This window comes from Limanda limanda, chromosome 21 (assembly GCF_963576545.1).
Source record: "Limanda limanda chromosome 21, fLimLim1.1, whole genome shotgun sequence".
Classification (NCBI taxonomy): Eukaryota; Metazoa; Chordata; class Actinopteri; order Pleuronectiformes; family Pleuronectidae; genus Limanda; species Limanda limanda.
In genome coordinates, this window is record NC_083656.1 from 14,039,758 (window position 1) to 14,066,966 (window position 27,209).

The window sequence follows — 27,209 nt, forward strand, 5'->3', positions numbered from 1 at the left end:
AAAACCCATTCTTTTCTGTTCACAGTCAGTGGCCGTGCTTCATATTGCTACGCATCAATGTCCGACAGCGTCACTGGTGAATCTTCTGTCCTCCCGCTCTGCTGTTTGATTGTCTGGAGGTCTTTCTGCAGGAAGTGCGGTATGAAGATGGATATGTGTGTGTGTGTGTAAGTGTGTGTGTGTGTAAGTGTGTGTGTCACACGTCTCTTCACGGACACACGTTGCACCGTCATGGTAGTCAAAACGACTCAGTGAGTGAATAATGGCCGACAGCTTGAGTTTGAAACTAGCGAAGCGGTAAAAAACTGAATCGAGGTCAGTTCAATTCCACTATGAGTGAAAGTGAATTGTACAATGTGCCTTGAGACAAAGATCTTATTAAATATCATGGAAGACTGAAAAAAAGCTGGAACCGTTTCATTTTAGCATTTGACTTAAAACCTAATCGATCATGAAAAATTGTTTCCCCTTTAATTGACTTTCAGCTCTTAACTCTATAGTTTTATAAATTAATTAATGTGGAAAAAAAATAATAATCTACTGCTAATCTTTGTCTGTAATTTTAACAGTTAGTGTTATTACACTAGTTAACTTGCAAGTAAATCGAACATTCTGACAACAAAGTGTTGACTAAGTTGAGATAGTTAGAGTGTTGTGTATTGAACACATATACCATCAGATTTCTAATAACATTAACCGTTTTAATTCAGCTCTGTTGGAGCATAATCATCTTGACCGCCCACTAGTGGCTGGCTGAAGTATAGGTCTTAATCCCTGCCTCCTTAGTGGGCGAGATATGGAGCCAAATAAAGTCACGTCAAATAATTTGTTCTCATTTTAGGTAGTTCTTGTTCAAGTGTACATTTTTCTAGTACGTGGTTTCATTAGTTATTTAATGCTATAAAAACAGGGTGAAACGTCATGATTGACAGCTGAAGTTGACTCAGGATTGGCCGAGCTGAGCCTGGATACAGCGGCTCTGCACCACGATCCCTGCTGTGGCTCCAAATGATGTGAATCGTTTGTGTACATTGGGAGGAAGTTAAGTCAAACAATCATGTAGCCCAGCCATTATTCACTGAGAGCACTGGGACGTCCATCACTGCCAGAACGGGCGGTATGTCACGTTAAGAGTGGATCATGGTGCTGAAAAGCAGCAGAGGATGGTCTCAGTGTGAGGAGGGCTGCAGGAAACAGAAGGAGACTAACTGAGGTGTGTGTATGATGAGAGGAGGTGTGTGAGGGGTGTTTCTGGACCAGAGTGTGTCATGGTCTCCTCCTTATAGGACGGTGCTCTCAGTGTCCAGGTCACAGTCTTTGGGAGGAGGCGGCATGGAGGAGGAGGAGGAGGATGATGAGGAGGAGGAGGAAGATGAAGGGCTCATCGCTGGCTGCTGCTCTACAGCAAACTCAGGGACCAACGCTCGACTCAGCCCTTTGAAAGACATGGACGGGTCTGCAGACACAAGATGAGGGAGAAATAAATCAGAGTGAGAAGACAAGGAAGAGCAGAAACTCAAAGGAGAACATCAGCTAGAACAGACTCCTCCTGTTTTGATAGTGTTTGGAAGTTTCCACACATACAGACGTTCACACACACACACACACAACAAAACATAAACATCCTTCACAGGATAAACACACTATTCATGCCCACATTGTAAGAACATTGGCCCTAATCACAAACATGTGCAGCCTCATCCTGCAGCATGAAAACCGTTCCAGCCGGTGCCAAGTGTGCCATCCAGTGAGGCTGTGTAATATTTTCCATAGTGTGAGCAGCTGCAAAGGCTCAGTGGCTGAACAGCAGGAGGCGCTGTTTGGTCAGAGACTGAGAGCAGCAGGGCAACAGGCACAGAGAGCAGATGGAAAATGTGATTTCAAGGAAGCAGAGTTGAACTGATAGCTGTTGTTCTTCAGCTTATTGTTAAATTCATATATATATATATAAAAACGTGCATATATATATATAAAGATCTATGTGTTTTCAGGATTAGGATTCTGATTGTTTGTTCTGAACGTCTAGAGCTGAGACATTAATCACAAGACAAGAACAGTTAAAAACATGCATGTCAGTAGTAGAAGTATTAGAAGCAGTACACATGCTGGATGAAGGGATGCTGCTTTTAAAACTCATTAACAACAACCACGATGACAAATGAAACGTTATGTACAATAAATTACAGTCAAACAATACTTAAAAATAGCAAACTGCCCACTGACAGCTGAGGGTTTGAAAATGATCACAGTTTTTCACCCTCAGTAAGAACACATCACTTTCAAACCCTCACTGGTGATGTTACATTATAGTGACAGCAAATAAAGATGAGTGACTCGTGATTAATGATCATCCTGACTGTAAATAAAGATGGATGATGTGTATCTGTGCGATTGTGATCGTGTATAGGAGCAGTGGTAACAGGGTCCCTTCGATACACGCTCTCCACCAATCACGAGTCAGTCTCAGCTGTCAATCATGACATTTCATTCATTCAACGTGTACTTTGACTTGTTAGTTTGGTTCATGTCCCAATCACTAACATAGAGGAGGCAGGATCCATGACTTATACTTCAGTCATCCCACAGGGGAAGAGTAAGATGATTAGGCTTCATTTTTGTGAAGCCGTTATGTCGTCCATCTTTATATACAGTCTATGAAGTGAACTGGGTGTATTATATAGAACTGGTTTGGACTAATATCAGCTCACCTTCCCTCCTGAGGGTTTATATTCTCTTCTTTTTGTGTAACATGGATATTTTCTTAACAAAATCTGAAATGTGTTTCTTAATAGATGGACTTTAATACGCAGTAAATGAGATCTGGTGTTGGCAGCAGGCAAAACAAAATGACAATGAGGAGTGAGAGTTCTAGACACAAACAAAAAGTGCAAGTGAAAAGTCAATTAACAACAAACCTCTCACAAGAGCTTCTTTAACCTGCAGAGGTATTACAATGCAAGACTATTAGAGAGAGAGTACATCCTGTGTTGAGCAGTGACATTCATCTGCAAACTGACATGCAGGTGTTGTTTGAGAGTTAAGACTCACCCATCATCTTGTATGCAGTGGCACAGATCCCATTAGTGTCTCCGGTCAGTGGGCCGGGTTGAGGCGGCGGTGGGATGTTGGGTCTGTTCCGGGGCTTGGGGACGGGTCGCGGCCGGGGAAGAGACCCCGACTGGAAGGGAGACGGGGACGGAGGAGCGACTGCATCCTGGGTGGCGGTGGAGGGCGGAGGGGTGTCCGGAGGGGTCGGGGTGCCCGGAGGCGAGGGGTCCGAGCTCTGCTGGTCCCCGGAGGACTGGCCGAGCGATGCGAGCGGCATCACGGGACTGGTCGGTGTCGGAGGCTCCGGGGGCGGGTGGCTGGGCGCCTGGATCGGTGGCTGGTTGCTGGAGTGGCGTCTGGGCGTGGCACATGGCTGGGAGGTCGGAGAGGTGGGCGAGGTGGGGGAGTGGCTGGACAGAGGTCTGGGGGTCGGGCTGAGGGACTGGGAGGAGCCTGACAAGGAGGCGTGGTTCACTGAATTAAAGGGCTGGCTGGGAGGGGGGTTTGCCGGTTTAGGAGGGGGAGGAGCCTGTTTCTTGGTACCTGGAAGATGTTGAAGAAACGTGTGATTAATTGAAGTAAAGATATTGCATTAATACATTTCCTTTCAAACTTTACACGTAATTTGACCTGGATGATTCATGACCTTTAATGAAATACCAGAGTGCAAAGTCTCACCTCTGCGCAGCGTGTGAGGGCTGGGCCCCTTGGATCCAGCCCCAGAGCTCCCAGTGCCCATGTGTCCTACAGACTGGCCCCCCCCTCCAGAGCCGTTCCTCTGGAGCAGAGGGGTCGGGCCGGATGTGGAGTCACGTAGCCTTGGGTTGCTTCAGAGAGGATGAAGAGAAAGAGGGTTTTAAAACCTACTAATTTGAAATCTGAAATTCTGGCGCACTGCTTCTACAAGAGCATCCACTACTAGTCGGTATTTAATAAAGCTCAGTGATTAGATGTTGTGATAATAAACGTAACAATTTGTATCTGGGTGTCTCATCTAAATTCACCTTCCCAACAGAGTGCGTGGGAGCTAAAGAACGCTGAGCTGAATAGTCTTATCTGTGTGGACGTGAATGTTGTCCTTTCACCAACTAAATCAAAGAAGCCCTTCAGCCGCTGCACAACGGACACTAAGGTCCAGGCCTCCCAAAGCAGTTGGAGCCAGTTAGTGCTGATTCCAGTGATTCGGGGAGAAAAAGCAGAAGGATGGGAAGTCCGGAGGCCCTGAAAGCGACTGTTAGCGGAATGACAGCAGCCATTGTTGTTGGGTGTCTGTGGGCTGACTTCAGACAAGTCTGCATAGCTGGAACTGGTGGTGGTGTAAGAAAACTTGTGGTTTTTGCGGGAGAGACATGCTGAGCCAAAGTGACTGTGAGATGAGGAGGTGTCTAGAATCAACCAGTGAAACATGCATCAATTGCACTATGACTGAGTTCACGGAGATGGCAGATATGTCTTCACACTACATGAAAACTGTCCATCTGTCTGTCTGTCTGTGTGGCATGCAGTGTCATTCCCCACCAGCAGCAGAGATGCAGGAGAGCAGCCCTTACCTGAGCTCTTCTGTGTGCTGGGCTAGAAGCTGCTGAGCTGCTGCGAGAGCAGCCAAACTCTGCGCCAAGCTATGCTGGCCAGCGTCAGGCCCAGCCCCCCCCGGAGGAGCTTGTGGCTGGGGCTCGGCTGAGGCCTGGGGGACCTGCCCAGCCCCGTGCCCCTGCCCTGGAGCCTCCACAGGGGGTAAAGGGGGCTGGAAGGCAGGTGAAGTGTGCTGCTTTCTACCTAAGGTGTTACTGCCTCTACGGAGGGTGTGGTCCGAGTGCTTGTTAGGGGTGCTACACAGGGAGGGCGGGGAGACGGTGAGAGAGAAACATTAAAGGAGGGAGAAATCACCAAAACCCCAGAACACACAGAGAGAAGTCAGTAAAAACAGTGTTAAGGGTCATATTATAAGAATCCAAATTAGCCCAAAATGTACCGGAAGCAAAAGAAAAGGACCCGGAAAAGCAACTGGTGAAATCATTTCCAAAGAATTAATTCACTGGATTAAGTGATCAACGGTGTGGGACAGAAGGAGCTCCAGAGAAAATCATGGCTGATTACTTGTCTTTGCGCGTTGTGTCGTTCTCTGGTCCCATCGAACTGCCAGGCCTCTTCCTCTCAATGGTGCTGCAGTCATAGTCCAGGTGATTGTTGTGGTTTGATGCCGGTATGGGCATTGCAAACATGCCGGACACGTTGAAGTCCACCTCTGCAGGGACAGATAAGATTTAGCCAGATAAAATAAAGTACATCTTGCAGAGTGGTCTAGCAGGAACAAATGACAGACACGAGAGTGATTTTTATCTTGGTGCTTGGAAGCTCGATCAATGCCAACTGTCTATCTTACGAGGCAGTCGACATCAATATCCTTCACCGTGCGTCCCTGATGTACGATAGCCTGTGACCTGCTACAATGAATGGAGAGAAACAAGAGGTGGAGAGGGGTCCAGAACCTACCCTCAGGAAAGAACCAGTCTGCATGCTGGATAATGGGCTCCACGATGGTCACCACGTGCACAGAGGTAGCTGCAGCTATTTCAGCCAGACTCCTGGGTGGACACGAGTAGATGAGAAAAAATGTGATTCTCACATACATCTACCCTTTTCTTTTTTAATTTTCATCATCAATTTTGTCCCCTCCCTCTCAATCCCCTCTCACCCCTCAGTTTTGGCCCAGAGCAGATTGGGTCCCAGGACAATGGCGAGGTTGCTAGCAGTCATTTTGTTTGTCTCGCTGTCCTGAGCCAGTTTGGCTAAAAACTTCACCAGATACCTGCATGGGAGCACAGATGTAAACGGTCATACCACAGGAAAACTAATGCATTACTGTCATGACTTGTATAACAATAAAACAACTAACCTCAGGTTGGATTTGTTGTTCTTTGGTAGCTTATCACATACAACCCAGAGTGCCTGGAGCCTCTTGTCTGGGTCTGTCACACTAGATATATAGAAAACAAAATGTACGATTGAAAGCAGGGACATATAGTACTTGGTCCAAATATACATTCCTAATTGCAGTACACTGATGTGTCTTATTTCCAGTGATAATGTTGTGAGCCTTGCCTGGATGCCTGGATCCATTCATCATAAAGCTGGTAGTTCATCAGAGGTTCTGGGAGCTCCCTCAGGTAGGACTTCAGCGCTCCTGAAACAAAATGTCCATTTGTACTTTCAGTTTTGAATCCGCTTTTCAGGACATAAAACATCATTTAAACTGGGCTGAGACTTCAGGAAGTTTCGGGCTGATTTAACCAGACTCATTTTTTTTCTTTTGTGAATTAATATTAGAGCCACTTGACGCCTCACTCCACTCTCCATTTTAACATCTGGTTCCCCATGAACACATAACATATAAGAACTGAAGTGGTGCGCCACTGCCTCTGGAGCAATAATTTTAATATCCTATAATATGTAGTATAATATTTTCTAATCTTGCAGTGTGGGTGTGTTTAAGAAGATTAGAGAGAATGTCTGTGAAGTTTCTCTTAATGTTTGTGATGGAACCTGATTATTAAAATCGTTTCGGTCTTTAAAACTCTGGTAGTCTGAGCCTAGCCTGGGAGGATGTCACAGAGAAGTCAAGAAGACACAATTATCAACAGTCAAGAAGTTTTATTCCCCAAAAAATACAGTCATTCAAAAATAGCCTTGGTTTTCGGACATACCAGCAACAGCGTGGGGGTCAGAGTAGAACTCCTCCAGTTGGGAAGTGGAACAGTCCAGTGCCGCCTTTAGCTTCTTTAGCTTGGACGCTCCTGCTGCGATTCTGAATAGACCCTGACACATGCACACACACACAAACACAAAGATAAATACACCACAGTAACTTTGCCAGCAAACAAACAACGGCAGCGATACTTGCAGGCATTTAATGTGCACACACCGCCCTTTGCTTTCACTCAAACACACACACTTTCTGAGCAGTCAATTATAGATAGTGTGTATAAATCCACTACATACACTCCCCCAGCCAGCTGCACATAATGAAACCTTAAAGAAGGCAAACAAATACACCCTGCACTCACAGTCCATCAAGCTATTTACTTTGACACATAAACAAAAGCCGTCTTCACACCACAATGACACAGTCTGGGCTCACCAGGGAATGAATAGGGCCACAAATAACGCCCTTTGCAGTTAACCCTTGCACTCTGTCTACTTCTTTTTTTTTCTAAAACAATTTGCACAAACACGTACACATACAAAACGCTCTGATTTATGGACGGGAGAAAAGTGGATTCTATTGTATTCTAAATTTGTTTTCGGGAAAGGGACATCGCATTTCATAAATCACTGGGGCGACAGTGTCTCTGGAACAACTTTACAGAGTTTCCCCTGTTTACAGCTTGTCTGTCCGCCCATCTCCTCAAGACTTAAGATGTTTATTCGTGCAAACGATTTAAATCTCGGTGTCGTTAATGTCCAGTAGAGCCGCTAATCGCAGCCACAGCTTCGTGAGACTTTTAATGAGCTGCGACAGCTCCTTTTATTCACACATGGTCACACTTGCAAAACAGAAGAGCAATTAAGATGAACAGACAAAATCATAATCCATGGTATAAAATACTGTACCATGTTTAGATACCTCGGAATCATTACTGACTGTTGTTGGTCACTATTATTTTAAGTTTAATTTATCAGTATTTGGCCATTGGCAGGTAGAAAAAGTCAAGCTGACAGCCCTGACATACTATCATCATTTAAAGTTGACACGCTATACAACATGCTGGCATACAACTGCCTTTTTTAAAGTCACATTAAAATAATTATAAAAATCGGTAGTTGTAACTCAAGGACAATTTTAAGTCTTGTAGCTCTGTTTTGGTCTCCATCTCTTTCAAAATTAAATATCTGGTTATTTAGATAAAAGAGTGTGATTGTGCCATTTAAATCAGGCAGTTGCTGACATTGTTTTGCGTTAACATAACGTTTATAACAAACAGTGACTGCTAACAATGGGCTTGATGATTGAGCATAAGTCCACAAGACCAGAGGAGGAACTTCTCATTTCAGATGATATTTTGTCAGTTCAGTTACTCTTGAGCCTGAGAGTCACCTCTTAGAGGTCTTGCTGCTCCACATGACACCCAATTATCTTCATTTCTCACAACAGTGTCTTGATGGGGACTAAAGTGCAGCTCGGGCCACAATTTTCTGTCCAAGCCCAGGTGAAAATAAGCCAAGCCCACCGAACCTGAACGGCATCCTTTTTTTGTGTGTCCCAACTTGAACCCATTTAACCGTTTTCTCCAACTACAGGCACATGCAGCATGAATAAACAAGTAGATAGCACAGCCAACGTACATTAGGAGAGGGTGATCCATACTTTCCACTCCTAGCTTTCCACCTACACTTATTATTGTCCCTGTCTGATCTCTCCCTCTGTCTCCATCTTAACCTCCTCACCTCTTCCTTCATGCCAGTCTCCAGAAGCATCATGACGCAGGCCTCTAATGGCAGAGCGATCTCCCTTCCACATCTCTTCAGGTGTTCATCCAGCCCCGTGCCAAATGCAGGCTTCTCTGTCCACGAGTCTGATCACCAAAGAGAAAATTCATAATGAGAGGGAGGCAGTGAGACTAGATACTGTAACTTTATTCATGTTGATTCAGTGCAAACCAGTCTGTTGCTGGTCTCTATGGCTGATTTCTGGGTCAACAACTCTCCCCAGGGCCAGTTCCTAGCCTCACCCCCCTCAATAAATAAATAATAATAACCACATGCTCCCAGCCAGCAGGAGTGACTGTTCGACCTTCCTTCTCTATTTATGTGCGTGTGTGAGCTAATGTGAGAGAATGGGGAGGCAGAAGACTGAAATGGCGAGGGGTTGGAGGAGCAGACACACACAAACACACACAAACCCAGGTGTGTGTTTTTTGTGTATGTGTGTGTGTGTGTGTGTGTAGTTCGTGAGTCATCACCACATGCTGGGAGACCAGACTTGTGTGGTTTGGATACATGTGTTTAGTGCAGGAAACAACAACCTACTTTAACAGCTTAAGAGGGTAAAGACAAAAAACAGGGAGAGCTAAAATGGGAGACATTATGTGGGTAAAGTGGAAAATAGATTATTTTTGGAAAACACTGGAGTGTTCTTTAATATCAGCGCCTCAGTTATGGCCTTCTACTTAAAATGGGGTAAGTGTAGTTCAGAATTTTGGAAAAACAGACGTGATGTAACTGAACAGTGCAATGGGTTGGTTCATTTCTTGAAGTGAATAAGAAACACAAACTTCTGTTCATCAGGAAAAGGTTTGTTTGAAAGGGACAACACCACGCAACAGAGGCACCAAAGAAAAACACACACATTCTCCAGAACACATATAAAAGAGGTCCCGTAATACAAGCCACACACAGTCTTGTGTGTGATTGTTCTATAACACCGCTGCTCTGTTTCGTGTTAACTGGGTGTGAGTGAAAAGACTTGTGTACGTGTATTATACCTTGTTGAGCCTGGATGGTGGGCAAGACGCTCTCCAGAAGAGTGAGAGACTTTCTGTGGTAATCAGCTTGAGCTTCTAAGAGCTACAGAAACAGAGAGAGATAGAGAGTCAGTAGAATCAGACAAGCAGTGAAGTACATGACAGCAGAGTAAATAAAAGTCCTTGCCAAGTCTGTGTTTAACCCCCCCCCCGGTAACTGTGCAGCTGTGAATATTCCCACAGGAACTCATGCAAACACATGTTGGACTTGCTGACACGCTGAGCTTACCATTACAAAGTAACGGGCATAGTCGCCTTCCTTTGAGAAAAAACTGTACATGTCGGCAGCAAGTTGATCCTGTGGGGGAAATACAGGAAGTTAAACAGGAGGAGCACTGAATGATAACAAAACACTTAATGTTAATGGTATTTATATTAGAGCATGACCAATATATCAGATGGCCGACAGTATCAGCCAATAAGAGCCTTTTACTGACATGTCTGTATCTGTGTTAATGTTTATAGATATGAAAACTTGTATTTACAGGATAAACAAGGAAGAAAATATGTGCCTTCATCATTAAGTTATATCACTATATTTGGTTGCATTTGTTTTTTCTACGTTTTGAAAACACAAATTGGCAATTTTTAAAAATGTGTAAACACACATACACATTGCTACATAGGCCAAGAGATCTGTACCAGACAATTTTCTCTAATTTCGGTTACAGCAGTGTATACAAATACAAGCCAAGAAAGGGAAAGAGCCGTATTGCTGCATTAACTGTCATTAATAAATCAATGATCTCCCTCTCCACTACACAGCGTCATCAATCAAGAGAATGGATTGTTTTAGGTGGCCCACGGACGGACATCAGTGGTCAGCTAAGCACCACGTGAGTCATAAATCCTCCTGGCTCCTGGCAGGCCGGAGTGAGACTGGGAGGGAGAACGGGGGGAAAGGAAACACAAGGCTCTGCGCTTCCTGGACAGAAAACCCTGACACATCACGCAGCCAATACACAAGTAAAAAGTCACAAGTGACTCAACTGAACAGATGCAAACACACATGCACGGAGCTGACGGGGCATGTTCAGTCATTTGTGTGCGTCAGCAAGCTGAGAGCCAGAGGGTCTTGGACTGTCAAGCAACTGAGGCGATAATTTTTCGTACTGGTTTAATGTTCTAACCAGGATTGCTGTTACTCAGTGCCCCAAGACCATAAATGACCTTTAGCCTTCCCATTCATTCAGGATCAAATACATATGGCCGGCTGTGAACTTGATAAACGTGACTATAAAGAAGTATGAATCATCTACATGCTTGTTACCTTGCAAAGCTCCACTTTATTCATGGCCTCATCCACCTCCTCCTTGAGTAGGTCAGCCTTGGCCGTCAGTGCATGTGTATTCGTTCCTGAGATTATTGACTTGGTTGCCTGCAACCATCTAAAGTTGGAGAGACAAAGGAAAATTTAGACTATTTCTATGTGACAGAACCACAATGTGAAATGCTGTGGACTTGTGTTAAAAGGTAAGAGGTGATGAGACGGACCTTGCTCTGGCGGAATCGTAGTCCAGCACTAACTTGGCCAGCTGTTTCCTCTGCTTCAGGATGTTGGGGATGTCCACCTAAGAAAATTAGACCCAAAACATGATGAGCAGGCCTAAAAGTAATTAGGGTGATAAAGAACTGGCAAACAATATTTTTTCTCTTCCTGAGTGACTAAGATTTTTCTGCTGATTAGCCTTTTAGTCAGTCAAATGATTAATATCAAATTTATTTTGGTTTGTTTAGCAGGTGACAACCATGTCATTTTATACTAAAATGCCACAAAAGAATTACATCAATCACAGCATACCTGTGAATCTCGTTCCTGGCTCTTTCCAAACAAAATGTTTTGGTACAAAGTAATCAATGTCTATAAGCCAGCAGTTATAATGTTTGGAAAAATGAACAGTCTTTAAGTTACTGTGTTAAGCTAATATTGCGAGGGGAATGAGTTAGTTTTGTTTTGACTTTTACTTCTCCTACCTCACGGGCTCATGTTACTAAATCTAACCAATATGGGAAACATGTGACTTTTGCCCAAATTTCTCTCCATTTCTTCTGCAAGTGGGTGGTTCATACCAGAAAGAGACCCAACTCATCTCTTCTAGTACGATTTAGACCAAACAAAGCAGAGAAAACGGATGTAACGGCTATTTAAACAAGCAAACAAGCTGTAAATGTGTTATTAAATATTTAAACTTGTGTTTCGCTGTGATTGTGTCCACAAGAAGTGAAGTTTCTGACCTCTGCTAGCTGGCTGAGTGGATCCAGAACGTCCTTCTCTATCTGCAGCTCGTGTTGCATCAATTCTGATGCCAGACGATTCTCTGCCTCACCGCACACTTCCATCATCTTCCTGTTAATGCACACACCCGAACAAAGAGAGGAAGGAGTGTTAAAATCCCACATACTCATATTCATGCCTCATTATCTTATCAGCACTATGAGGTTAGGATGTGAGGTCCTCTGGAGACAGTGCAATGACACGTCACCTCATCTTTACAACACAGAAGGAGCTATGTCTGGGTCGCTAGTTCTATCTCTGTTTTCAATCAATAACTGAAAGCAAAACCACGTCACTGTAATCTTATCATTTCTTGCTGCGCACATCCAGGAGCACATAGTGATTTTCAAGCAATAAAACGTCTGGGCCTTAAAATAAAACCATACAGTATGACAGCAGACTGACTGATTTACTTTCTCTTCCTCTTAAGTTCCAGACAGACACATGTCTGCCGTGCCATTTTCTAGAACCTCAAAAAGACACTGCCTCTCTGTCACAATGAATGATTGGATCATCACTAAAGGGAACTGCTGAAAGTCCCGTCAACTCAAAATAAAACTGGGCAGATTGCACGGCCTGAATACACGGCCGTGTATTTCACACTCTCTGAGCTGCATCTGCTCCTTATAGCAACAGTTGCCATGGACAAGGAACTGGATGTGCTGTACGTCAATCAATCACCGACTCACCCTATCAAGGAGTCTTCTCCCAGTTGGTTCCCACCTTCCACCATCGCTTGGGACAAAGCTGTCAGAGGGAGCTTTTTCTGTGTATGTGTGTGTGTGCATGTGGCAGAGGGATAGAGGAAGCCAGTGATTAGACTTATATTGAGACAAAGACACAAAGGTACCCATTTCGATACAGTAACTTCAGTGTGCAATGGAAAAAAACACCAAGGACATTCCATTGAGGAGTACAACAGTAAATTCACAGAGTCAGGGAGAGGAAGAGAGCTTTCCGAGCAAAAGGAGAAAAATACGGATGTTAAATGGTACTTAAGGTGCAAACTAGGGAAGAAAGACATCTATCAAATGACAGCACTCACACTTTTTTTTCCTTTTAAAATTAGACAATTTATATTAGTGCGAAAACATTTATGACTCTTTAACATCCTGTTTTTTATACCAGAAAACCCCAAAGGAAAAAGTGTCATGCATTGTGAATAAAGATGACAGATGTCTGAATGGGAAATGGAGCGAGTGGTGCTAAGGACCAGAGAGTGGAATAAGTAATCAGTCCTTTACCTGACCATTTCCTGTATAGAGGCGTGGTACGGACTGTAGTGCATTTTTGATTGATGTGGGGTAGAAAACACAAAAAAAAAATCACAGAGGGCCTACTGTGGATACTTTGTCGTGATTTTTACTGTAAACATTGAAAACTCAAAATACATGTGAGGGGTGGTGTTAAAAGATTTTGTTATTACACATCACATCCACAACAGCTCATAACCTGCAGCAATAAAAATGTTTTATTGGAAAATGATTTTATGTCTTACATGTCTCTTCTCTGCGTCCGCACCGATGTGTCCCTGTAGACAGGACACCATCCTCTTGTGCGTGTTGTGGGACACCACCCGCACCAACTCCATGCGCCGTTCGATCTGCACATAACCAAGGATGTGAGAGCATAAATATCTTCTGAGTGTCAGAACTCAAGTCATCCCCCATTTAGATTGAAATCTTTCCAAGTTGCATTTGGTTGTAGAAATGTGAAAAACACAGACACTTGTAAGGATAAACAAGAACAGGGTAACTGAATTGTAGGTTGGTAAGAATAGCCTCTGTTTGGTCTTAACAGAGCGTTCAGAGATGGAGCTGCGAAGGCTAGCTAAATTACTGCCAACAAAAAAACATCAAATTAAAAGCCACACTCTGAGGGGGAGTTTGTGAAGATGTGGTGAACACTGCAGAAATTGTGCGCCCCAACATTCGACAGGCCTTTGGAAGTGTGAGAGGTTAATAGGTAAAAGCTTTGTGAGTCGAGATTGGCTCCAGCTCCCCCTCAAAAAAAGGATAAGCGGTACAGATATAGACGGTTGGATTTACTAGTCAAGCCGTCTTGGGATCAAAATAGTCTGTATGTGGCCCATGAACTACATTGAGTTGGACATCCCTGTTTAACGCTAATAAAAACATGGTGAAAACATAACTGAATATTATATTCAAGTTATGTTAACAGATCCCAAATCTTACACACTGTGTCTTTAATCTCATCAACACCATTAACTTGTCTCCATCCTACAACCGTGAAACTACACCCTTGAGATTTGATTTTCAGCTGCCTTGAAAGCATCACGGGTCAAAGCATAAACATGATTGATAAGGCTTGTCCCTTCGGAACAATGCTAAATTGTTATCTTTCAAACAGATGACTCATCGGAAGTGTCTCTATAGCAACAGCCACTGGGCTGTGTCAGAGAGCGACGGGCTCTTTGGTCTTAAAAAAGGACTTCTTGATTACACAGGCTTTCTCCTGTCCACTAGCCGGACTACACAGATCCACTCTGTGCTTTACGGGTGACAACATATAATACTGTCATTGATGGGGGGGTGCAGCTATTCTGGCTTAAGGACAGAGGTCGACTGAAGCTTTGCAGGATGACTATTCACTGTCCTAGTCATGCCAGGTGCCTGACAGTCAGTGTAAACATTAGGCTGACTGTCACCAACCTCTGAAAAGAGCTGATGATTGCAAGTTACTGTTCGTCTACTTAATAGTCTGGAGACAGATGATGTTAAGAACCGGTTTAGTCCCGTGGGAAAATCAGCATTGGGCTGCATGTAACAGAACAGGTGTGTCTTGTGCTTTTTGAAAATAGAAAAATCTGATCTGACAAACTAAATCACGAGCCTGGAAGTGTCTCAAGGACACAAACATGTACGCAGGAGCTGGGAAAAACAAGGGTGCAAAAATAAATGGGTACACTGAGGTCTGGAGGGCAAAGCATGCAGGAACAGAGTCAGAAAAATACGTAGGGAGGATCAACCGAATACCAGACAATTGTGTTCCAAAAACAGAAAGGAGTCGGAACTCAGGAATTCCACAGCAGATATCCGCCTCTGTTTTCCCTCCCACTGTTCTCGCGCTCTTACGTCATCCCTGACCCATGGTGGCCCCCGGCATTCCAAAAACAGCTGGGTTAAATACAAACTTACCAAAAAAAGAAACGCACACACTCTGCTTACACAGGCTATAGGCCTGTGAAAACTGCTTAGACTCAGTCCAGTGAGTACCAGGCACAAAGCAAGCAGGGATTCCCCTCCTTGCACTCTAACAGGGACGTACTTCCTGTGTGGGTGTATAGGAAGTGTTTTGGTTGCATGGCACCAGGAAAACTGCAGTGTTCTTCCTTTCATTGTAACTAATCGTGCTTGGATACACAACACGTTGCACTAAAAAAATTAAATACACGGAGGAATGGGAAAACCTGAGCAGAACCAAAAGATGGGTGTGGTTTTCCACAAACTGTGTGATGAGGTCAACAGCTGGTCAATCCCATGACGCGTCATAGAGCAGGGAATCCCAGTGCTAAGTAGGACAGACGGGGAATAAAGACAGAGAAGGTGTGTCTGTGCGCCGGTGTTTGTTTACTGGTTCCTAAGAGAAAGGATGTTAACATGTCTGGACAAGTCCAGAATGAACCGAAATAACAGCACATGACGCAGTCAGAGGCAAGTTATTTTAGTGAGCCATCGATGAACAAGATATCCTTTGTTTCCCATTAGGAATATAACACATTAGTGTTTAAAGCGCCTGGTTGCTACCTTGTAAAATGTCCTAAACTATTAGAGCGGAGTATGTCTGTGGCTGCTATGTAGAGGAAAGGCGAGGACAGGACAGCTGGCACAAGAATGCTGAGTAGAGCATTGGCGTCGTGAACATGACAGAATCAAGGGTGAGGGAACAAAATGTATAACTCGCTGGTCACAAAGAAGTGTTAGTCAGTCCAAAGACATGCAGATTGAGGATTAGGTTGATTCAAGACTGTAAATTGTCTAAAGGTGTGAATGTGACTGTGAATGGATGTCTGTCTCTATATGTTGGCCCTGTCCAGAGTGTAATCTGACCAATAGCCATCAATAAATAAAGTTGTCTGAAAAAGAAAAGCTGGTGCATGTGGCCCTCGCAGGAAGTGCCTGGCTGCGTGTACCCTGCTCGTACTCTCACTGCGGATGACCATTCTTCACAAGCCAAGGCATACACCGCTGATGCAGAGACAATAGCCAGAAGTTGAGCGAGTGAATCACGAGAAAACATGCCGGCTTCGAGCAGTTGTCAGGCAAATCGCGTTCATAGGGGTGAAGCTTCGACGAGAGGGCAGATGGAAAGGGCGTGGGATGTATCAGTTGCATTTTTTCAAAGTGTAGCTTGCTCTTGCTAGCTTTTCCAGGCTCATCCAACCCCAACTTTAACTGCTACAGAAGGCTAATTGAAAGTGAATGCATTGAATTAGAAAAAAATACTTTAGCGTCAAAGTTTATAAAATGGGCTTCTCATTAATTAGGGGATGAAAATAGCTTTTTTTGTCTTAAGTGACACAGCCATCTCTGGAATGAAGGGGTCAAGTGATCTCTCACTCCCTTTTCCTTTATCAGACAGCAGTGTCCCTGTGAAGTGAGAGAGCTCAAGGAGTAATGACGGACGATTTCCAGACAGGGGCCGAAAACAATCGTGTCTTTGAGGAACAGTGAAAGTCAACTGTCAGACAGAATATTACATCCTCTCTTCACTGAAAATCAGCCCGCGAGGTTAGTCACTGCTGTCTGCTTGGGCACTTGTGTTACACCGACTCAGGCTGGCTCTAAATTTAACACCAGTGTGTGTTCTAGCTGCCACTCACATGTGTTTTATGCACAGGCTACAAAAGAGGGTGGGGACAGGAATAAGAAGAATAGAGGGTGTTTTCAGCGGGTGACGTTAAGCCAGCTGAGTTTGTTTGAACATCAATGATCCCTCACATCACACGCTAAGACAATTGTGACAGGAATGTCTTTGCTGAGCAGCCAGCGTTTCGTCTCAACCCCACCTGCTGCCTGCGCCTGACATATTTCTGCTGGGGAAATACCTGCAGCAGCAGTTCTCACACATAGAGCTTCTCCCGAGCGTGTCAGCAACAAACCTGAGAGTTTACAACACATATGCTAGTCCAGGTGAAATCACTCGATAGCAATCTTCAACCAGAGACGGAGAACTAAACAGCGATATCAGCTGCTGCTTGGTTGGTAGAGCCAGACTGATATATTTTTTGGGGGGAGATGAGGATTTCCATATTAGGAAGAGAAACCTTTCTGATACCAATAATATTAAAGTTTTCATATCAGTGCATATCAGCAAACATAAACACTGATATAGATACATCTGTTGGGCTCTATTTTACTTTGTCAGCTAATGGCCCAGCAGCTCTTCAAGCTTCAATCAGACCATTTAATGTCCAAGTCAGTAGTGAAACCAAAACCAAATTCTGCATGGCCTCTTACAAGTTGTCATTGTTTTTGTGTTCTGTGTCCAACCCTGACCAGTCACACTATAATATTACAGACAAGATCATGTAGACTTAAAGATTAGTTTCAAGGGAAAGAAGAAAAGCAGCAACAGGTTCTAAGAAGAGAAAAATTCAGAGCCAAATATGGAATGAATCCCCATGAATGTATGAATCACTAACCAAGATTGCTGTTAATTATACGTCTGAAGCTGCAGATTATTATCGAGGGAAGACATGTAACTAACTCTGTGTGAAATGAAGAGTGACATTTTACAAGCTTTTCATTCCAACTGCATCAAGGCTCGTCGATGATTAATCCACCAACAAGCCAAGGGGTGTGGATTAATAAGTGAAATGGCCTTGTCAAGTGAGAAAGAAAACATGAGCCCTCAATGGTATATGAGCTAGCATGTGAGAATAAATGAACTGAAGCCATGCACCAAAGATGACCACTGCCTGCATAAGTGTGAAAACTTAATATCACAAGTTGGAGTGTGCATTAAACAAAATTTAACATGATTTAAAAACATACATTTTTGCATTATACTTTGTAGAAACGACCGAAACCAGAGCTGGTACCGGAATTGAATTCAAAATCTTTGTAGCATGATGACACAATCATGAACAGATCTGACCAATCTCACAAATACTGATCCTGAATGTTCTGCAAGTTCTTCTGTGTAAAGCCACATGAGTTGGTTAATTTAATTCTGCGCAGGCATGGGCACAGGCACCTTCTATTTTCTACCTGCATTCGTGCACTGTGGATGAAAAAATATAATATTGAATTGTGCATCATGCATGTCCCTCTTTCTTCCAAAGTTTGCCCATGTCGGACAATTTCAAAAATCCTTCGACCAAATGAGCTGTTTTGATTACAAAGGGATGTAGAGTGCAGCCACTGCCAAACAGATGCTAAACACTGATCAGGGTTGGTCACAGGTCTACAGTCAGGTTTATGATTTACCTGGAGGAGGTCATCACTGAGGACTTCTGTTTTCTCCGCTCTGTGGATGAGAAAAAACAACAGAGAGCATACAGATTAGCAGTGCCACACAACAATACGGTAAGATAAGCAGATTACTAATGCTCTGTCACTGTGAAAATATCTGCCAATGCTCCTGAAAGACTGGTTTCCACACTGACATTTAACTCTGTTACAGTGCCAGGTATTGACTTGTGCGTCTGGTGGAATGCTTGAGGGGAGGGTGGGTGTATTTGTTTTGCTGCCATGGCACAACAAGGCTGGTATCCAGTGCTGGAGGCCAAGGCCAAACCTGACTCTCTTCAGGCAACAGCAGCAGTCAGTCTGCATGACGCTAAGTCGGACAATAAACAGATTCAGCTAAAAGAGACAGAGTCACACAGAAGCTGCATTTCTGCTGCATAAACAAGCTTTGATTTCCTTAAGCCGTAGCTAGCCAGGCTCAGGGTGTCGTGCGTAGCCACACCGCCCTGCTCTGCCTGAGCCTATTAATAGTGATCTAATAGTTGGATTTGAGGAGGTCAGACAGATTAGATTCACTTAAAGGGAGAAGGCTGGGAAACACAGACTCAGCTCATGCTGCTTATCAACCCCATCATGGGCTGGTGGCTTCTGTGGCTACAGGGAAGAAAAGGCAACACTACCGGCAGAAGGTCAGTGACGGCAGTCAGCTGGGGTGCGCCGACTTACTTAGCTACTAAGAGACAGACTCATTTAGCAAAGATGCAATGACTGTGTTGTACTTTACTTGCAGAAAGACACTTAGCGATTTAGACGATTTAGCAGGTACAGAGGTTATATTATGATGCAAATCGATCAAGTTATGCAAGTACTTTCATGCAAATTAGTTGTAAGAGACAGTTCAAATATTTTATTGGTTCCTTAATTTAATCTCTGAAATGTTTGCATTACTGATATACCAGTGCTTTAGTGTCCAATTTTAAAATCTTTTTGGGGGTAAAATGATATCCTGGACTGCTGTAAAGCTTAAACATTTTTACATTTAAAGCTTCGCTAAAAGAACAATATCTCAAACAGGACTTGTGGTTTAAAACATGCACTGAAATCAGACATTGCAAAAACCATTTAACACAGAAATACAAACATTAAAAAAAATATTCGGTGTTAAATTGTCTGCTTGCATGTTCTGGTTATAGAATTGCAATGAATCACACTTTGGTTAATTCAGAACTAGCATGACAATGTATCCTCATTCCTCATCAAGCAAAGTTACATTTTGTCCCTGGAGTGAGAGGCTCTGCAGTCTGTGTGGACTTTATCTCCCTGACCTCTTAGTATAGCATACGACAGATGAGAAAATGAGTCACAAAGAGAAAACAAATATCTCCCGTTGAAGCGGCTACACACACGTGGAAGACAACAAAGATGTCACACGAGTTTGTGGTGATAACTGCTGAGGACAATGTCGGGTGCTGTAAACATGATCAGCTGAGCTCAGCAGCGGCGTTAATACTTCCTGCATCCACCTCTCGCTGCGTTGTGCATGTGTGGAAGGTAAACTCTAGGTAGCCTCCGGACCCAATTCTCCAGCAGTTCATTTCTGAATTCACAGAGATCCTCTAGGCTTTATGAATGTCTAATGGGCCTTTTATCTTTATGAGGTATATGAGGTTAAGATTTGGTTAAATAAAGTTGAAGTGAGCAAGTTCCTTGAGCTATTGAAACTTGTCAAACTCTCTGTTGCTTTAGTCCCACCCAATATGAGGATGATGATGGTAAAATCTCAACTGAAGGATCCTGCAGACAGTGACTCGCTGGGCCCTCCTTCAAAAGCTGCTTTCTACGCACTATAGTAACCTTGTCACAACTGCTTTCAATTATAACACAGAGGCAGGGAGCAGGGAGAAACAGAGACTGACAGACAGCCGATGATCGTATGGGGGGTTAGAAGGAAAGAAATACAAATACAGACATTTTGGGGGTGGGGGGATCGGAGACTCCTAAAAGTGCCAAGCCAGAATAATCTAGAGGCTGGAGATGAACGGAAAGAGTTTCTCTGGAGGAGAGCCATAGCCAAGATGGTGAGGTCACACATGCAACAGGCCACAGAAACCTACAGACAAGGCTCCCAGCTTGGAAGCTATGAAGAAAAGTGAGACACACACACATTGTGATACACACACCCATACACAACGTGATTATAAAGCCGCAGTATGGACTCCGTGTTCTGGTGTCAGACTACAGGCTGAAGAGCTCTTCATGTGGTCCTGTAGAGGTGAACTTAACCAGTGTGTTAGACTCAATTAGACTTTCATGAAAACAGGCCTAGAGATCACACACACACCGCCTGTGCACGTTGCTCATTAAGTTTGTATGTGCACATATGACTTAACCTCCCCCACAAGTTCTGTTTGCAACTTGACCTAATGTCCTAGTGCATTGTAATATACTACAGGGTACATGCATACAGGAATAAGCCAAGAAAACTAATTTAATGCTTAATTTTGTCTTCAAGCAGCTTCTGTTGCAGTGTGACACGAAAAAACTTGAAAACATTTACTGTTTTTTCCCACCATCACTTTACAACTGCTCCACTTAATGACCTCAGGAGCTGAATCTATTCAAAACAGCAAAGGAAACCAGACTAAACTGTATACATGCAAAGAGTACAAATACAAAAGCTCGACGGGGATCCAGCTCTATTTATTGACTCTGCATGCTGCAGCTGATGTGAGCAAGAAAACCTGGGAAGGGGAGAAATCTGCAAATACAGCCCTAACCTGGCAGTAAGTGCATGATCAGAGGGCATGTGAACACTAAGGGTTGTGGGCTTTTATAAAAGCAACACTTGTGCAAACCAACCCGAACAAGCACGGTGTCACAGAGGAGAAAGAAATAGGCTGTGCACAGGCTGCGCAGAGGAGAAACAACAACAAAAAAACAATTGTTTTGCCTACATCAGCTGACCGAGGAGTGAATAGAGCTAACCCCATGGAGCCTCAACGAAGCAGGAGCCTTTGGAGGAAAGTGTGTCACTGTTCGCCGCATGTGATTTCTTAACTAGGAGAGATCCTCCCAGCACAGCCGTGACCACTAGTTCAGAAGGGTAACCATGACGATCTCCTATCAAAGCGGAAGGGGGGGCAGTAAGCGAATACTGCAGCCAAACGCACAAAAGAGCGGCTGTTACAGGCCACTCGGCACAATCAGCGGGCTGGGGAGGAGGGAGGGTCGGCCTGCTCTCGCTGCAACAGTTGGCAGCTTGAGGCATAAAGTAATGGATACTGGAGCCAGATAAAAGAGAGCCGGGAGGATAACTGAGTGACTCAGCCCATACAACCTTGCTGATGTGGACTTTTATAGATTGATGCTAACCTGTACTAGACGGGGCACGATTAATTCCTTCCTGGGAGATTATTATATCCCAATATTGTGACTCTTAAGTAATTTGACAATATTTAAGCATTCAGCATTGTTTAGAGCTGAATTATGATTATTTTATTATCAGTTAATCTCCATGTAAATTTTAAATAAAGAATTGATCATTTTCTTTATAAAATGTTATAAAATAGTAAAATTGTAGTTGCTGGAGCCAGGAAATTTGACATATTTACTTGAAAACCGATTCAAATCATTTAGTCAATTATCAAAATAGTTGCAGTTTTATTTCCGTCTTATCAACTTATTGATCAAACAACTAATCTCTTTTGCTTAAGTGTGGTCACTGCTCCTTTTAAGTCCAGCATTACTCAAATATAATTTAAAACACGAGAACGTTTGACACTTTTCTTTTAAAACTTAATCATGCCCAACAAGTCCATTTACATTTTTCGGTCTTCCCAAATTATAATTACATACCAGCAGAATTTACTTCAACAAACACGCCTAACCTAGTTTATCACTAGCAGCACCGCAACACGCCTCATTGTCCCTGCGGCACGGGCCTGGTCAAATGCACGGGAAACACCCAGAGTCACCTATCCTTATAAACAGTGACATTTTGTTCTTTGTGTCTTTTCAGCTTGACTCCCTTTCAAAGTAATCCATGACTTCCAAGTACAATAGATCTGCATCATAGTGCCATTGTTGTATATAATATGATATGAGAAAGGATCATATAATACGGCTGTTTATAATGCCAGTGAATGATAAACTGTGAGCAAGGAGAAATGCTCATGTGCTCTGTTACTTCGCTATTACACTTGCATTGCAGGGGGTGAGTTTGTAACCAATTGTGATTTTGCTGACACTGCTGAGCTACAGGACAAGGCTTGTGTAGTTTAGAGATTCAGTCAGTTGTGATAAGCTCATCATTGACTGACTGAATTAACTCTGGTGTTGCTCATCAACAACCATACTGACCTACTTGTAGATAAACTCAAAGTTATGCAGCAATTACACAAACGTGGGGTGTGACATATCAGGGTTGCCCAAAGGAAATTGGTTACTTGAGGTGAAAAGGGTGAGGCTGCATATTATACTTTGTTCTTTTTCCAACCAGGAAGTTAATACTCACAGCCAATAATTAACTGGAACATAACACAAAAGTATTCATTCATTCATTTATAACAATATCATACTTCAAAATAACATAATTTTTCTGATGTTAGCAGCTGGACTCTCCCCTCCACTATAAAGCACTGCACTGTGACAAAAGTGTTGCACGGAAATATTTTTGAAATTTTGGCCACCAAACAACACTGATTTCTACGAGCTGTTGGTGAAGCTAGTAGAAGAGAGAATGAGCCAAGCCACTGCTCCAGTTCCCCAAATAGACTCAGATTACACTGTTTTACTGGTTCAGTGTCTTAGGTCACACAGGTTTACGGCCCATTCCTTCACTCTACAGTATCTTTTACCTTTGAACCGTCCTTTATTAGCAGCTTCTGTGCACATTCCTTGATCATGTGACTCCGTGACTGAAACACTTATCTAAACAGGTGATGTCAATATCCCAAAAAAAACAGAGAAAACCCACTTACGCTGTGCCAAATTCTGCCCTGTGTCTGTGGAGCATTATTGTTTTAGCTTATCTTAATACAGCTGGTGGTTATAGTCTATAAAACTGAATTCCTGTATTATCTCATTTAAAAGGTGTTACTATCACTATCAAACATGCATTTATGGAGCCCATAACTCATTGAAATTATCTTCCACAAAGAGATAAATACTCTAACCATGTTCCCTGGCTTGAATCGCATGCTGTTTTCCTTGCACCTCAGTTTCACACTCTGCCCCTACATCAACTTTCCCAGCTCTCCCTCTCTCTTATACTCTCTAGAAAGCAGTAGCGCGTCTGTGACAGGCAGTTTCCTGTTTGCAGAAGAAGAAGGAGAGATTTCCTCAGTGCGGTCGCCTGCCGGACAAAGTGTTCTACCTTCATACAATTGCAGGAACCCAGGGGGCAGCGGAGAGGGCCTTCTGCACGACAAACTTTTTGCAGACGTGGATACGCAGGCAGGCACAACCTTAATGGACAAAGCAGAGTACGCTTGCTTGCTCTCATCCAAGCGGTCACTCATTCAGGAGGGCATGTATACGAGAGCTTGAGGGATTAACCCTACACGTGCATACAAACATGCAGGAAGTTACAGCGCGCGTGCACACACAAATGTCTGTTTTATGCATTACACTCTCTACAGTCGTAATTTACTGCTGGTACAGTGCAGAGAGGAAATTATGAGTATTCCAGCTGCCCTGCTTCTCTAGGCCGTGATTCCTGCCAATAGGAACAATATTATCAGCAGAGTCTCTTTGAAGATGAATGTTTCCATCAAATAAACACTATGATGGGGAGATTGCAGTTGCTGTTTGTAATGCATCTCTGCCAAACACCCAATTTCTAATAACAACTGCCCCTGGTTTGTTGGCTACCTTGGATGATTTTATTTTCAGTTTATCCAACAACTTGTCAATGTATCTTATAGTCTGTAATATTAAAGAATGCAATAATGATTAATGTTCATTAAAGGTTATCCCAGACAAACATTTCTTATAAACATGTATATTTGTGATTAAGCTCTGTGGACAAACGTTATTTATAATGGCTGAACATTATATCGGAGCTATATTGTTGTTTTTTTTCATGTAATCTGTTTATGACAACATAAAGGGCAGGAAAGAGGAATATTTAATATATAAAAAATACAAAATACTTGTGTTGACCAACAAAGAACACTGCTCATTTAGTAAACAGGGCAGCAAATAATACATAATTTGTTGATCAATTGAATAGTCGATCAATAGACTAATTTAATTAACAATTAATCATTTCAAACAAGACCCCCCCCCCAAATTAGGGGTGGAGCTTAAATCCTGCAGCCAACCACCAGGGGGTGATTAAGATGTTTTGTCTGCCATTTCATCCATATACACAGTCATTGCTTAGAGCAACCAGACAGCAGGATCCCATCAATGCTCCTTGAGGTGAAGGGGGCGTGGAGAGACAGTGTATACGTTCATGGTGCACCCACCTATGTTTACTTTAATAATGTGTCCTTAAAACAACATTGAAATACTGCGTCAATAACTTCAAAACACATATTTGTTGGTAAATCGCACAATTAGCAGCCTGAAGACAGCAATGTGCCAACAATGTTCCTGACCACGCCTTCTTTTAAGTACAACACGCCCCTATAGGTGCTCATATAGGTGCATGGTCATTTGCTATTTCAACAATGGGCGCTGGATGGGTAAATAACAACTGCATCGTGTGAAACGAGCAAAGACACTGAGCAACAGCTGTAATATGTCTTAAAATGTTAATACAAGACATCTGATTCTCATTTTTTTGGCTTTGGCCAAGTGTGAAAGACATTTTTACTAGTTTTTGACATTATAGAAAAAAATAACAAATTTAATTAAGTTAATACTCGGTTAATGCACCACTATAATTTATTAATAGAAAAAAATATATATTTCAATGTAAATGTGGGAATTATAATATATTTACATAAGACAGCTCTGCTATTGTCGCTGTGCACATGCTCAATAACGTCTTCCAGGATGAGACAGCCTTCAGTCCGGACATCCTCTATTCCAGAAGTGATATAAAATGTTGTGGATAATCTTTCTCATCAACCCATCGCAGGTGTTCTCCCAGCACTCTGGTGACGCCCCTAAAGAGGAGCATGCTGGGAAACTGGAACTATGATTCAAATGTTATTATGGCAGCCCTGCAGACCCGAGGTTATTTGAAAACGACACATTGTTGTTCCAAGCCTGTCTGTGATGTCATCTGGAACCATCCAGTCCTGTGTGCACCCACCGTCCACCTAGGTGCCCAACAATGTTGACTCCCACACGTTCACAACCAAACACAAACACACAACAATGCCAGACACCACAAGAGCCGACCTCCCATGCTGAAAACATCCTCTGACGTGTCGCAGGCTCTTGTCCTCACAAGGCACGGGCTGCAGCCACGGCTACTTTCAATATCCAGTGACACAGGGACACCGTATGTTTGCACAACAGCAAATTGGCTCGAGATAACAGGCATGAACGCAGCTGAACACATCCTCATTGTGGAGAAACATGCCCTGTATCTCCACAGAACTCAGACGCTGCTTAATGCTTCAGAGGGAGGGATGCTTTAAGTGGAGGCAGTCAGATACTTCCATCACTTAAACATTAATCTGCTTTTTATGCTTTAAGTTTTATGTCTGGTTGAAGCTGGGGCGTCTAGTGTTTCACTAATGGAGAAGCTGTTTCTGCCACTTTATCGCCACATTGGTGTTTCCATCAGGCAGTGTTAACACGGTGCAGAAGGCTGATTCATTCTTCACACGGGGACATCTGGTCTATGGGGGGAGACAGCAGTGGGGGGGCTTGCACACACCGATGGACAGTATATCTAACACTGTCCTCCATCTATACTAACAGCGTCACGTCCTATCGAAAAGGCAAATGACTCTTTCCCATGTCAACACTGTCTGCTGCTGGGATGGTGTGGTGGTACTGTTGCTTTTTTTTTAAAGCAGCTTCAAAAGCCAGTAAATAAGTTAAAGGGAAGAATGCTGTGAATATTGTGAATTAAATGCGGAGTAGTAAAGAAACCACGGAGAGAGAAGTGGAAGTTTGACCAGCGGACAACTTAAAAAATACTCGCCTGCCAACTGTTTGATTCGCGAGCTGCTTCATCCGATTGAACTGCTTCTTCATCTTCGCTCCGTGGCCAGCAGCCTCGTCTTCTCTCCCCGAAGAAACGCGTCGAAGCCCGGCTCATGAAGTTCCCCGGGGTGGGTCCCCTCGTCCCCGTGTTCACTTTCCCCTCCCTCCCCTCCCTCCCTCGCCGCCGCTATGACAGGGAGAAAGCAGCGGGAGCCATGGAGCCAATTAAAAAGAGTACGTAGCAGCCTCGCTAGCCGCCGGAGCTAAGCTTTAAACCCCCAGCCCCCCTTCCACAAGTGGGAACACTAGTTCAAAGTCCCCGCGGGTGGAGACGGCATGACCCCCCCAGCGAACCTCGTTCTTCCACTCCCGCTAAAGTCCCGGAGTAACTTCCACCACCTCCGGGCGGCTGCTCATGGCGCTTTCTCCCGTTAGCCGGCGAGCTAACGCTGCATGTAATCCGCTTTCTCTGTCTCCCCAGCGCGGAGCAGGGAGCCGAGGGAACAGCGGCGACTCACCTCCGCCTCTGCCAGCAGCACACGGGGGGAGGGAGGGAGGGGGCAGGAAACAGCGTTGGAGCACCGCTGCATGTCCGCCACGGAGCCCCGCCTCCCCCCTGGACACTGTCCGGTGGAGTCCACCGACACACGGAGCTCCGGGGCCGCAGGGAATCGCACTTTATAACTGTTAGAAAACTGCCTTTAAAATACTTGGTCTTAAATCAGTGCTCTCGTCATTTGTAAAAAAAAAAAAATGTTTCCATCACAACCTTTAATAAGAGCGGTCTGTCCATGAGCAGATTAAAGGGATAGTTCACCCAAT

The 27,209-nt window shown here is 43.7% G+C and overlaps 1 protein-coding gene across 3 annotated transcripts; it reads right to left on the minus strand.

Moving 5' to 3' along the window:
• arhgap17a (Rho GTPase activating protein 17a) lies at positions 1 to 26,532 on the minus strand. 3 transcript variants are annotated; one of them, XM_061094429.1, is made up of 21 exons: positions 26,386 to 26,532; positions 18,297 to 18,336; positions 13,343 to 13,447; positions 13,089 to 13,121; positions 12,534 to 12,610; positions 11,805 to 11,916; positions 11,064 to 11,140; positions 10,840 to 10,957; positions 9,799 to 9,867; positions 9,531 to 9,612; positions 8,494 to 8,621; positions 6,753 to 6,864; positions 6,151 to 6,232; positions 5,945 to 6,025; positions 5,744 to 5,857; positions 5,542 to 5,633; positions 5,146 to 5,293; positions 4,599 to 4,877; positions 3,727 to 3,875; positions 3,049 to 3,591; positions 1 to 1,456 (listed from the first exon to the last, which is right to left on the minus strand). In XM_061094429.1, the coding sequence occupies exons 1-21, from the start codon at positions 26,436 to 26,438 to the stop codon at positions 1,281 to 1,283; spliced, it is 2,670 nt and encodes an 889-aa protein (XP_060950412.1). In that variant the 5' UTR covers positions 26,439 to 26,532; the 3' UTR covers positions 1 to 1,280. The 3 variants fall into 3 exon arrangements, with proteins under 3 accessions (XP_060950412.1, XP_060950413.1, XP_060950414.1); XM_061094430.1 differs by lacking the exon at positions 13,089 to 13,121; XM_061094431.1 differs by lacking the exon at positions 4,599 to 4,877.
• Positions 26,533 to 27,209: the final 677 nt, after the last annotated feature.

Excerpts from the sequence above, each read along its gene's own strand:
- arhgap17a (XM_061094429.1), bottom strand. The coding sequence starts at position 26,438 with ATGAAGAAGCAGTTCAATCGGATGAAGCAGCTCGCGAATCAAACAGTT. Across the intron at positions 10,958-11,063 it reads TACGATTCCGCCAGAGCAAG|ATGGTTGCAGGCAACCAAGT; the intron begins GTCCGTCTCATC and ends CTCCAACTTTAG. Across the intron at positions 5,634-5,743 it reads CTCTGGGCCAAAACTGAGGG|GAGTCTGGCTGAAATAGCTG; the intron begins GTGAGAGGGGAT and ends GTGTCCACCCAG.